The sequence below is a fragment of the Vipera ursinii genome (assembly GCF_947247035.1).
Source record: "Vipera ursinii genome assembly, chromosome: 17".
Lineage (NCBI taxonomy): Eukaryota > Metazoa > Chordata > Lepidosauria > Squamata > Viperidae > Vipera > Vipera ursinii.
Window position 1 is genome coordinate 815,952 of NC_139530.1, and position 13,383 is coordinate 829,334.

A 13,383-nucleotide genomic window follows, 5' to 3' on the forward strand; every position below is an offset into this window, starting at 1 on the left:
GAGACCCCCTTCGCTTCTACTTTTCCTCTTTTTTTAAAAAAAATATTTATCAAATTTATCTGCCTTAAATTTTTAATAAACATTTCCTTAAGTCACTCCTTCCCCCCACTGCAGCGAAAAATCTCTAGATTAATTTGGTTCAATTCTGATTTACTGGCTTAAAGAAAACAAAGCAGAAAACCAACACAGTTCCTTCTGCCTTTCATTTATACTTAAAAAAAAAACTATTTTAGACATGAAATCTGGCTAAATTCCAGCTGATTTCTTCCTCCCTCTCAACTTTTCAAAAGTTTTTTTTCTTCTAAAGAATAATTCTGAGTGGATCATAAAAGCTTTTTGTGCCCCGGGAATAAGTGATGCCCGACACGAAAATACGCTCAAAACATTCAAAAGAAAATAAAAAATCCCATTAAAAACTTAGGTTTAGATATCCAAAAACTAACGGGAACCACCAATATTTTTAAACATAATGTTCTTAGCACCACCTTTGTCTTCCTGGGTAAAAAAATCGGATTTAAAGCTGTAAATAATTGACACGGGCTTTAAAATCAATTCAGACATTTTTATTGAGTATCAAAATGGACACACACACACACACACACACGCACATATATACAGGATTAAAGTGCTGTTCAGTCTTTGGCAAGCACCAATTGTGCAAGTTACAGACTAGGGGCAATCCTCGAATATAACCATAATTGGGATCAGAATTTTATTTGCTAAACGAAAGGTTACAAGTCAAGGATTTCCTGTCAGGTTGCTCCCAGGGAGGTTTACTGGCCTGTAGCCCTCTTGTGTAGTAACCACAAATGAGGTTTTGGGGTTAAGATGAGAGAGAGGGAGACAAAAAGAGAGAGAGAGAGAGAGAGAGAGAGAAAAGAGGCAGAAAGAGAAAAAAGAATGAGAAAGAAAGAGACAGAAAGATTAAGACAGAGAAAGGGGGTCAGAGAAAGAAAAAAGATAGAAGAGAGACAGAGAAAGAGATTTAGACAAAAGAGAGGGGGGGAGAGAGAGAGAAAGAGAGGGGGGGAGGGAGGGAGGGAGGGAGAGAGAGAGATTTCTGGCCCCAAAGCAGTGAAGGAGGTCAAAAGTGCCTGGATATAGAATTACTTTCTCCCAAAATTCTAGTTGCCAAATCTAAATTAAACAAAACACCAGATTTCCATTCTGAATTTAGTTAACTGCAAGAACTGGCCCACATGTTTTTGCTTTTAAAAAAAGAGAAAAAAATAAGCTGAGTGCCCTCAGAAGAGTCAAAGATACAGAGGAGTCTAGGCCAAACGGGCACTCAGAACGGGCACTCGTGCAGAGAGACACCAAGCCATCTTCCACATTCCTGGAACATAGAAAATTTTATCCAGGCGGCTGGTGGTGGATTATAAATAAGTCCCAAACTGGGCCAGGTGAAATTTTCCTTCCTTTACCAGGGTCTCCACAGGGGGGGAGGCTGGGCAGGCTGAGAGCCCCCCCAGAAGTTTCCTGGGTCTTGCCTGACAGGGCACAGGGGTGTCTCCGCCCGCTGCGGGGCGGCCAAGTCTTTTGCCGAGTGTGTGCAGTTGCGATGCCAAGGGCAATCCTTGAAGTTCTGCTGGAGCTGTGCCAACAGTTGGTGGCACGCATCTGGGCTCAGCAGGTCGTATTTGGGGAACAGCGTCGCAAAGTGGGACAGGCAGGCATGGTAGCCTTCGCCATAGCCGTCCACCGAGCCTGCGGGAAACAGAAACGCAAAATTATTCCCTGAATTCCTGATAAAGCTAGTCCTCAACTCAACAACACAACAGGGACTTAAGACTGTTGTTCAATGAACCTGTGAAGTTAGTACGGCTAGTCCTTGGCTCACAAGAGTTCGTTTAGTGACCAAAGTCACAACGGCACTGACTCAGGAGGACCATGTTCCCTGACGGTCACGTGATCCCAACCCAGGCGCTTGGCAACTGACTCGTCATTATGACGGTGTGCCGTGCTCACGTGTTCCCCTTCTGCGACCTTCTGGCAAGCAAAGTCAAGGGGGAAGCTGGATCCACTTAACAACCGTGTGACTGGCCTGGAAGGTCGTAAAGTGGGGCAAAGCTCACTTGACAAATGTCTGTAACGAGCAGACACGAGCCTTGTCACACTCACCGGGAAGTGTGCCAGAAGAGGTGGGAAGGTCTTTGAGAAACTGAACCGTCATCTCCAAAATATCCGCTTTTTCCAGCTTGGAATAGCAGGAACTCTGGAGTGGAAAGGAGGAAAACTTGTTGAGAAACAAAAGCAATGCGAAACGACACACCCCGCAAGCACGTTGCAGGCAAAGTAGCCCATACAGAGAATAGAAAGTTCAGGGACACAAAATCCCAGCAATCCACAGCAAATCTGTAGAGCCTCCCTGCTCTGGAGCACTCAACCCCTAAATTTGGAACTATTGCTTCCGAGCATTCCTGTCAAATTGTTATACTTTATAATACATGCATGTGGGATGTCTGCACATGGATGCAAAGAAAACCCCACATTCTGGGAGGGAGGATGATTGCCTGAGCAGGGGGTTGGACTAGAAGACCTCTAAGATCCCCTCCAACTCTGTTATTCTGCTAAATTGTGATCTCTCTCCCCCCCCACAACAGCATGGATCCCTAAATCCAGGCAGTTAGCAAAATGCAACAACTCCATCACAGCACCCAAGAATTCCAGAGTCCCACAGTAAGCAGAGGCTGGATTAGATGATCTCTTCATATCCCTTAAACCTCTTTTCCCTCACATTCGGCGACTCCAGCTATTAATTGCACTGCAATCTCTGTCTCATTTGCTGCCTTATAGCCTTTGTCCTTAGTGACACCCTCCACTTTCCTTCGAGTGTGGCAATAAGGAGGCTTTCAAGAGCCATTTTGTGTATTTATTTGTGCCAGAAGCATCCTCCTTAAAATTCGACACATAAGTGCAGACATAAAAACATAAAATTTGAAATTTTATAAAAAGCCTTATTTGGGCTCAGATCTAATCATCTACTAAGCTTAAGCGTCATCTAATTTTAGTAGAGGGGACCTTGGTGGTCTCCGAGCTTGGCAGTGTTCTTGCAGCCATTTCAATAACTAACTAGGTAACATCATCCATGCTAGAAGGGGCTGGGGTTTGCAGGGGAGAGGAGGAGGAGGAGGACTGTGGGGTCCTGGTGATCTCTGAGCCGGGTGGTTTCCTTGCAGACCTTTCATGACCCAACTAGGGAACATCATCAGTGCTAAAAGGGAGGGGGGTTTTCTCTCTGTTTACATACAGCTCCCTTCTAGCACTGATGACGTTCCCTAGCTGGGTCATGAAAGGTCTGCAAACGCACAAAAAAAACCCCACCAAAAACCCGGGGGTCCCGGCGTGGGGGGGGGGGGGCGCCGCCACTCACGTCTTTGCCCACCAAGGGCAGGATGAGCGTCTTGAGCTGGCCCAGGCTGCAGTTGATGCGCGCCCGGCGGCGCTTCTCCATCAGCGGCTTCAGGCTCTGCCAGGGGGAGAGAGGGGGAGGAGGGGGTCATTCCCACTGCCGGGGAAGGGGAGGGGGCGCGGCTGGGCCTCCCCCGCTCGGACTCACCTTCCGCAGCTCGGAAGCCTCCCCGGTTTTCCTTCCCGGACTCATCCCGCCCGCGACGCGCAAGGGCCCGGCGGCAGAAGCCAGATCTGGCTCTGCCCCGCCCGACGGGGGCCTTTTATACCCGCCCGCCCCGCCCGCCCCGCCCCGCCGGAGCCAGCGCCGCCTGGCCCGCGGAACTCGCCGCCACGTGGCCCAGAGGGGCCGGCCGCCTGGCGCTGGCGGAGTCCCGGGCCAGATGGCTGGGTGGGTGGGTGGGTGTCTGGGGTCTTCCCCCTCCAGAGAGGCAACGGAAGAGAAACCTGCAAACGAAACGGAGGGAGAGGAAAGAAAAGAAAACGCGAAGGAGACAGGAAAAGAAAGGCAGAAGAAGAAAGGGAAGGAAGAAGATAGAGAAAGAGGTTTTTATCTTCGCTACAATAGTTCCAAACGGACAAGGTCGCCTGATTTGAACAGGAGGTTGGACTACAAGACCTCAAAGGCCCCTTCCAGAGAGATGATAGATAGATAGATCTAACTCCGAGGCACATCAGCAGAGTGAAACCCCCCCCCCCAAAAAAAGCACATCTTGGCCTGCGATGCTGCTTTGGGTCTCTGGAGGGCCATTAATGTAACCCGCCCCCCAGCCAGGCTTCGGGCGGCCCCCCCGCTGCCTCTGCCGCGCGTCTTCAGCACCCTGGAGAGCGGCCGGGAAGGCGCGCGGCGGGAAGGAGGCCCCCAAGCGCCCCTTTTCTCCCCCTTCCCTCCTCCTCCTCCCCCCCAAAAAAATCTGTTGTGTATGTTGTTGACAAGATGTGGCGGATGCCACAACGGCCCACCCAGCTGCCACGGAACAAGCTGGACGAAAAACAGCATTTCCCCAAAGCAGACGCGCTTCGGATAGAGACAGGCCGCCTGTACGTTTAAGAAATAGCGCATCAATAAATGCAACAGGCATCGGCCTGGGATAGGGGACCACAGGGAAAGCACAGAAGACTAGACAGGGCTGGGGGAGGACTGATAATCGGCTGCATGTCCGGCTGGGGCCGGTTCTGGGTTCAAATGCTGTTCCACAACAGGATCTTCGCTTCCCCCTTCCATAATTAAGCTGTCAGTGTGGTCTGAAGGTCGAGAATTTCCCCTGGGACTGGAATAGTTGAGGGAGGGTCTTTTGTGCTGTAGAGACCCCTTGCTTCACCCTGAACGGCCAAGCTCAAGAGAAACTCCTCAGTGGCACGAGCTACAGCGAGGCCTTCTGTTCCTCTAACGGCCTTTTTCGCACAAAGGGACAGTGGGCACAGCTGCCCCCGGGGGGGGGGGGAGGCTGAAGGAAAAACGCAGATGACTGCCAGCCTCTATTGACAAAGAGGCCAAACCGTATGAAGAACGGTTGCAGGAATTGGGTATGTCTAGACAAGGACCAGGCGTGACGTGATAGCATCTTCCCATATTTGAGGGGCTGCCACAGAAAAGAGGGGGGGTCCACCTATTCTCCAAAGCATCCGAGGGCAGGTTAAAAAAAACAACAGGTGGAAATTTATCAAGGAGAGAAGCAACCTAGAACTATGGAGAAATTTCCAGACAGGAAGAAAAATTAATCGGTTGCCTCCAGAAGTTGTGGGTACTCCCTCCCTGGAGGGTTTTAAGAAGAGACCGGACACTCCAGAATGATTGAAGGCCTCCTGCTTGAGCGGCGGGTTGGACTAGAAGACCTCCAAGGTCCCTTCCGCCCCAATGATTCCATGAACTGTGCTTGGGAAGTAGGCCGGTGCGGATGGCTGCAGCCTCTGACTTGGGTGCCTTAAGATATTTAACCGTTCTTCTAGGTTTATTTCCTAGGCCCTTCCTGACTTTTGCACATCCCCTCCCCTGCTCCTTAGCAGCTCCCACCCACCCAATTTGGAAGGAGGGGGGGCGTGAACTTCTGGGGACCGGGGCTGCTTTCAACGGGTGGTCTTTACCGCCACCTTGTGGTCAGAATGGAGTACTGAAGCTTCCCTAAGAGATCACCCTTCCGCAGAAATTTCAGTCGGGACCTTGTAGCCTTTGGGGCGGGGCTTCCCTCTAGGGGCGGGGCCAGAGCCCCCTCCCCCCCCTCCCTCCGTCCGAGGCTCCGGCAGAGCCGGGCGGGCGCCGGGCGAGCGCTATGGCCGGGGAGCGCGCCCTGCTAGCGGCTGGCCAGGGCGACCTGGAGGCGCTGAAGGCGCTGCTGCCTCCGCCCGCCGACCGGGGGGTCCCGCTCCTGCCCCCCGCCGCCCTCCGGGACCCGCTGGGCGCCTCGCCGGTGCACCACGCCGCCCGCGCCGGGAAGCTGCGCTGCTTGCGCTACCTGGTGGAGGATGCCGCGCTGGGCGCGCAGGGGCGGGCGCGCAACGGGGCCACCCCGGCCCACGACGCCGCCGCCACCGGCCACCTGGCCTGCCTGCAGTGGCTGCTCGGCCCCGGCGGCTGCCGCCTCCAGGTTAGCCTCTGAGCGCGGGCAGAGGGCGGGCCAGGAGGCGGGATCGCGGGGGACAAGGGCGCGGGCGCTTCGGGCTGTTGGGGATCCCAAGAGGGGAAGTGGGGCGGCTGGAGGGATCACGTGACCTCAAGAGTCTGCAACCGACAACGGTACATGTCAGTTTCCAAGTGTTCGAATTTTGATCACGTGACCTGCAACGCTCCTAAGGGTGAAAAAACTCCCCTAAAGTCCCTTTCTGCAGTGGCGGTATAACTTTGAACGGTCACCCAGTGAAGTGTTGTAAAGTGAGGACTACCCTTATTGGGATTACAGGCCGAAATATCCTTCCGTGGCTCTTTTGGATGCCCTCCGTGGCGCCCGCTTTGCCAAACCGCCTCCTCTGAAGGGTCGGTATTTTGCACGGAGTTTTTGACGGTTGGGATTTGTGTTTTCGCAGGACACGGATAATTCGGGCGCCACCGTCTTGCACCTGGCCGCCCGCTTCGGCCACCGGGATGTCACGGAATGGCTCCTGCGTTTCGGGGGGTGCGACCCCCTGGTGCCCACCGAGACGGGCGCCTTGCCCATCCACTACGCTGCCACAAAAGGAGATTTCCCTTCGCTGCACCTGATCCTCAGACACTCTCCCGGGTAAGGGACGACCTCGCTGTGTCGGCGTTGTTTTTCCCAATGCAGAATTGAGCGTGTGTGTGTGTGTTTTCCGACAACAGTTGTTAAGAAGCAAATCACTGCAGGTAGAGCCCATCAGCTAATAAGCAAGGAAACCGTGAAAGACGGCCCTTGACATATGACCGCTGTGGACCCAACGTTTCCGTCATTAAGTGAATTTGGCACCATTTTGCAACCTTTCTTGGCACTGTTGTTAAGCGGATTGCTGCCGTTACCGAGTGACACAGTTGTTAAGTGAATCTGGCTTTCCCACGGATTTTGCTTGTCGGAAGGTTGCAAAAGGGGATCCCAGGAGGCTGCTACCGTCGTAAGTATGAATCAGTTGCCAAGCGTCTGGATTTTGCTCAGGTAACCATGGGAGCATGCTGTGACGGTCGTTAAGTGTGAAAAGCTTAAGCGCCCTTGTAACTTTGAACAGTCACTAAAAGGAACTGTTGTAAGTGGAGACTATCTGTATTTATTTACTTATTTTTATTTTGTTTTATATTTGGTTTGATTCATCTACTGTCAAGGATGGTTTTTCCCTCGGCACTGGTGTGTTTCCGAATACCGATGGGCTTGTTCAAATCTCTCAAATCACTGTTGAGAAAAGTAAGTTTTTTACACTTAGGCAGGAAAAGACCAAATGCACAGGTATGGGGTAGGTGGTAGCAACTGTGAGATGGACCTTGGAGTCCTAGTGGACAATCCGGGCGTGTGTGGCAGCTGCCAAAATGGGCAACACAGTTCTAGGCTGCATCAACAGAGGGATAGAATTGAGAGACGTGAAGCGTTAATACCACTTTACAACACCTTGGTAAGGCCACACTTGGAATGCTGCATCCAGGTTTGGTCACCACGATGTAAAAAAGAAGTTGAGACTCTAGAAAGAGTGCAGAAAAGAGCAACAAAGAGGATTAAGAGGCTGGAGGCTGAAATATACGATGAACAGGTGCAGAAATTGGGTTTGTCTAGTTTAATGAAGAGAAGGTTTAGGAGTGACAGGATAGCAGCCTTCCAATATTTGAGGGGCTGCCCCAAAGAAGAGGAGGGGGTCCACCTGTTCCCCAAAGCCCCCGAAGGCAGGACACGAAGTAACGGAGGGAAACTCATCAAGGAGAGAAGCAACCTGGAATTAAGGAGAAACTTCCTAACAGTGAGGACAATTAACCGGTGGAACAGCTTGCCACCAGAAGTTGTGGGTGCTCCATCCCTGGACCACCATTTGACCACGATTGTATAATGCTTGAACAGGGGGTTGGACTAGGAGACCTCCAAGGTCCCTTCCAATTCTGTTATTCTGTGTGATGCATTCAATGTGTTGTGTTACTGTGATGTTCTGCTCTCGTGTACATTTTGGTATCTGGGCACCTCCTGATGTCACGACACGAAAGAGGGTTAGGCCTACCGCAATGCCTTTGTGCAAAGGAAGTTAGCTTAGGTCAGGAGCCCACGAGGTCGCTTTGCAAACCACGTTATAATGCTGGCCAAGTGAGGTTACGCCCCGCCCCAAGGATGGCCCGTGCCTCAGTGACCCCAATGCAGAAAGCCACGTCCGTTGGTGTCACAGGCTCCTCAGGCGCCATCCAGTCCTGGTTTTGCCAGCATCCTGGTTTGTCCCTTGCTAGAATTGGGTCCCATTTGTCCAGCTTGTTTTCTGCTTCTGTGACAGCTTTATGGGGGGGGGAGGGGGGGGGTTGGAGTCCCGATGGAAATATAGCCCATGTGGCTTTGCAGAAAGCTGATAACACAGTGGCCTTTGTCTCCGCAGTGGTTGTATAAAGGGGTTGTGCGCCAGGCAGGGCTGGACGGCACTTTGGGTGGGGAGAACAGTCAAAATTTGGGTGGGTAGGGAAGGAAGGAGGGGGAGGGCAGTTGGGGAGGGGGGAGGGCGGGGGGGAGTGGGTGGAGATTGATGCCTTTTCTTGGTGGGAGGAGAGTGACAAATCTGAACGCCTGTTTACCTGATAGGGTGGAGGTGTGTTCATTGGCCCTTTAGCCATGTTGGAAGGATGGGCATACTGGCCCATAAATGGTCCTGTGGGTGGCTTGAGAGAGGCAGGTTGATAACACCTCCTTCCTTCCTTCCTTCCTTCCTTCCTTCCTTCCTTCCTTCCTTCCTTCCTTCCTTCCTTCCTTCCTTCCTTCCTTCCTTCCTTCTTTGCTTGTCATTTTTTTTAAAAAATTCCATTTATATCCCGCCCTTCTCCGAAGACTCAGGGCGGCTTACAAGCTTAGCAGTAGCCTTCATCTATCCTACTTTCCTTCGTTCCTCTCTGTCTCCTTCTCTTCCTTCCTTCTCTTTCTTATCCATCCTTCCTCTCTCTCCCTTCCTTCCTTCCTTCCTCTCTCTCTTTCTTTCTTTCCCTCTCCCTCCCTCCCTCACCCTGCCCGTCGTCTGCCTTCATTTTTACGTATGTGAATTAAAAGAGGGGGAACCCCTTTACAACCCTTTGCCACAACTTTGAAGATCCAAAGTTCAAGGCCACCCTCTGTTCAGCCACCCAACTCAAAGCGGAATGCAAGCGCTGGAAGGTACCTTAGAGGTCATGTAGCCCAACCCCCCCGCCCAGGGGAAACAGAACACCACCATAGCTTTCCCAGCCAAAGGACATGCAGCCTCCGTTGTAGTACTTTACTTAGAATTAAACTCCAGCCAAAGGAGCTAATATGAAATCACCCTGGCTGTCAAAATAGGTCAGCGGGATGCTTTGGAACTGTATAGTACAGTACGTGAGAGATTAGCGGGTTTTTAATCTCATTTTCCACACCGGGCGAGTGTGGTTCAACCACAAATAGCCTTCGGAGCGAAGAAGGCTTGGAGGGGTAATTAAAAACCTGCCAGATATGTTATTACTGCCAGCCAGAAACCAGCTTAGAAATGGAGGAGGGGTTGGGGTTTCTTTCAAGCCTTTACAACATGGAAAGTCAAGTTTGCCCCAAACGGACATATAATATTTAAGCAAGTCCTCAATTTGCAGAATTATTTTCAAGACGATTGTCTGTTTTTCACTTTTTAAGGATAGGTGGGAAACCAAGTCTTTAAAAAAAATAAAATCAGAATTTTGGCCCGGCTTTTAAAACTAGCTTCCCCTCCCCCTCCCCCCCCAAAAAAAATGCTAAGCAGCTTTTCTGGAAATGTTTCATCATTTTTCACTGATTAAAAGCAAAGGGTTTTTAAGAAGAGACTGGACAGGCATTTGTCTGAAATAACTCTAGAGTTTCCTGCCAGAGCAGGGGGTTGGACTAGATGACCTCCAAAATAGAAATAATAGAACAGAATAGAATATAATAATTGAAAGGGACCTTGTAGGTCATCTAGTCCAACCCCCTGCCCAAGCAGTTGAATATTTCCTGCACTGACGCAACAGATCTTTGAGTTTATTGCAAGATTTCTAAGGACGTTAAGCAGAAAAAGAAAGTTTCTCCTCTTTTTATCGAAATATCGACTTCCTTTGCCTCTCTCTCTCTCCCTCCCTCCCTCCCCCCCTCTCTCTCTCATAGAGGATTACGTTTGGCACCATTCAAAGTCCAGCAGGAATTTGTAAGACCTTGATAGGATTAGCAAATTTATTTGCACGCCATTCTCTCCCGGTTTAAAACTATCTTGGTTTTGATATTTGCCAGTTTCGGAGAGAGATCAAGGTTACGGCGGTTTTGCTTATCCCCTGAAATAAATACTATTTCGCAAATAATAAATAAATAAATACGTAGTCCTTGACTTAACAAGAGTTTACAAAAGGCCATGAAATGGGGCAGAACGCCTTTTTAAAAATGTCTCACTTAACAGCAGCCACAAATTTTGGGCTCAGCTGTGGTGGCAATTTGAGGACCACCTGTACTGCTATCAAGACCCCCCTTCATCCTTCTTTTCACTAAACTAGAGATCCCAAATTCCTGCAACTGTTCTTCGTGTATTTTATGCTCCAGACCCCTTAATCCTCTTTGTTGCTTTTCTCTGCACCCTTTCCAGACTCTCAACACCCCCATGCCGACAACCCCATTTATGTCGAGGCTTCAAGCCTTGAATAAATCAGGCTGGGAGTTTGAATTTCTGAACTGCTGATTTTGCTTTCTGCAAAACACACCATAAACCAGGAAGACTCCGTTCTTCCGATGTTTGCCTGTCTTAGTTAAGAAACAACATGAATTATTTAGAGCCAGGCAGGAACGATCTTTCAACGTACACGCCCCCCCACCGCGACAACTTGATCCCGGTCTCCGTTACTGGTTGTTGCAACCGGATCACCCAAGGATGATGGTTTATACAAGGTGGGTTTAGTTAACTCAGATATATCAGCCTTCGCTTATAGGTTTGTTCTATTAATTTAAAGAGAGGTCTTTCAATTCTCTCCTTTAGAATAGAATAGAATAGAATAGAATAGAATAGAATAGAATAGAATAGAATAGAATAGAATAGAATAGAATAGAATAGAATAATAGAATAGAATAGAATAGAATAGAATAGAATAGAATAAAGATAGTATAGAATAGAGAATAGAATAGAATAGAATAATAATAGAATAGAATAGAATAGAATAGAATAGGAATAGAATAGAATAGAATAAGAATAGAATAGAATAGAATAGAATAGAATAGAATAGAATAGAATAAGAATAGAATAGAATAAGAATAGAATAGAATAGAATAGAATAGAATAGAATAGAATAGAATAGAATAGAATAGAATAGAATAGAATAGAATAGAATAGAATAGAATAGAATAGCACATGATCAAAATTCAGATGCTTGGCAACTGACTCGTATTTATGACGGTGGCAGTGTCCCCGGGGTTTCACGTGATCCCCTTTGGCAACCTTCAAACCAACAGAGTTGATTCATTTAACAACTGTGTCCCTAACTGAATGACTGCAGTGATTCACTTAACAACTGTGGCCAAAAGGTCATCAAATGGGGCAAAACTCACTGAACAACCTGCTCCCTTAGCAACGCAAATGCAGTCATAATACAAGGACTACCTGCACTCTAGAACTCAGGGCTTTAATTTGGTTCTCTACTTCAAGCAGGGGGCTAGGCTGGATGACCTTCACAATCCCTTCCTAACCTCACATCATCCTGCACTTTAGCGCGCCCTGCGGTTGGACTAGATGACCTCTGAGGCCCCCTTCCCACTCTCAGCATTCTGGACCGCAACGCCTGGCCTGGTGGCTACATCCTTTACTTAATCTTTTGTTGCGGGGGCTAAAACTCACAGAATTCAGCCAGTCTGGGAGTTGGGGGGAGGGGGAAGAGAGACCACCAGGTGTTCCATTGTTCCTGCCTGTTTTTTATCGCTGTCCTTTTTTGTGCCTCCTTGTAGCTAATCTGCAGCCTGGCACAATAGAGACTGCCTTCAGAGACCTGATTTACGACCAAGCCCGCCTCTCCGAGCGATGCCCGCCTGTCTGTCCCTACGGCAGAGATAGGCCTTATCAGTGCCTGTGCAGCTTCCTGTGGTGGGGGGGTGGGGTCTCTCCCCCAAACCTGGAACGCCCACCCCTTTGGCCTGGACAGCTGCGAAGGACCGAATCACCTTGAAGAAGCTTTGCGTTCCTTGAGTTACGTCTGCAATTATGCCCAAGCTTTTCACTTTCTAAGCTGGACAGCTGCTAAGTCAGTTTTGCCCCATTTTATGACCTTTCACGCGGGTGTTGTTAAGTGAATCCTTGCTAATAACACAGTTGTTAAGTGAATCTGGCTTTTCCCCTTGACTTTGCTTGTTGGAAGGTCGCAAAAGGGGATTGCCTGACACACATACACATACATACATCACCAGGACGCTGCGACCATCATAATTTATTTATTGCATTTATTTATTATAAATGCAATATAAATACACATCAATACACTGCTTAAGACACAACACAATTGTTGGACCAGTGTTTGTGTGTTGCAGAGAAGAGGGGAAAAAACTCACATTCAGGCGTGGATGGAAAGAGAATAGGGTTGCAAAAATACCCCCGGCATCTCCAAGACATGCCAATCAATTATTAAGCAGCCCAGCCGAGTTTTTCTTACGTTGCCTTTTTGAAATATTAAATAGGTTTTTAATTGGGCGTTTCTGAACAAGAGAATCGAAATCTGCAGAGGGCACCCGTGCCCCGTGCAGACGTGGATTTTCAGGGTTAAAAAACAAACTTTCCAGCAAGATTTAAGGCAGGAAAATTTCCTGCTAAATTCAAGCTACATTTGGTTAGAATTGTTCTTCAGGCTATTTCCGATTGCCGGACTCCCTCTCCATAAAAGCAATATAATTAAGATTATCTGCAGGTAGTCCGTTCACTGAACAACGGTTGGGCTCCGATGAAGTCGGAAGTCAAGGATCCCCTGTGATCAATTCAATTATCAATTATCTATTATCAAATGGATGGAAACTAATGAAGGAGAGAAGCAACCCAGAACTAAGGAGAAACTTCCTGACAGTTAGAACAATTAACCAGTGGAACAACCTGCCTCCAGAAGTTGTGTGTGCTCCATCCCTGGCGGTTTTTCAGAAGAGACTGGACAGCCATTTGCCTGAAATGGTTATAGGGTTTCCTATTCTATTCTATTATTCTATTCTATATTCTATATTCTATATTTTATTCTATATTCTACTCTATTCTATATTCTATATTCTATATTTTATTCTATATTCTACTCTGTTCTATATTCTACTCTTTTCTATTTATCAACGATCAATTAACAATCAGAAAAGAGCTGGAATTTGATCGCTTTTAAAAAGTGTGAACTTGATGGTT

At 48.6% G+C, this 13,383-nt stretch overlaps 2 protein-coding genes across 2 annotated transcripts in view; one reads left to right on the forward strand and one right to left on the reverse strand.

Moving 5' to 3' along the window:
* The window catches only part of HES2 (hes family bHLH transcription factor 2), a 14,452-nt gene continuing 1,069 nt past the window's right edge, over window positions 1-13,383 (reverse strand). The window contains exons 2-4 of the mRNA XM_083375849.1: window positions 3,374-3,469; window positions 2,122-2,215; window positions 1-1,707 (exon numbers count right to left, since the gene is read on the reverse strand). Of these exons, the coding sequence (XP_083231975.1) occupies window positions 1,421-1,707; window positions 2,122-2,215; window positions 3,374-3,454 (462 nt within the window). The 5' untranslated portion in view covers window positions 3,455-3,469 and the 3' untranslated portion in view covers window positions 1-1,420. The remainder of the gene's footprint in view (window positions 1,708-2,121; window positions 2,216-3,373; window positions 3,470-13,383) is intronic.
* The window catches only part of ESPN (espin), a gene marked incomplete at both ends in the record, with an annotated part of 24,299 nt that continues 16,597 nt past the window's right edge, over window positions 5,682-13,383 (forward strand). Inside the window, 2 exons of the mRNA XM_083375835.1 lie at window positions 5,682-5,996; window positions 6,433-6,626. Of these exons, the coding sequence (XP_083231961.1) occupies window positions 5,682-5,996; window positions 6,433-6,626 (509 nt within the window). The remainder of the gene's footprint in view (window positions 5,997-6,432; window positions 6,627-13,383) is intronic.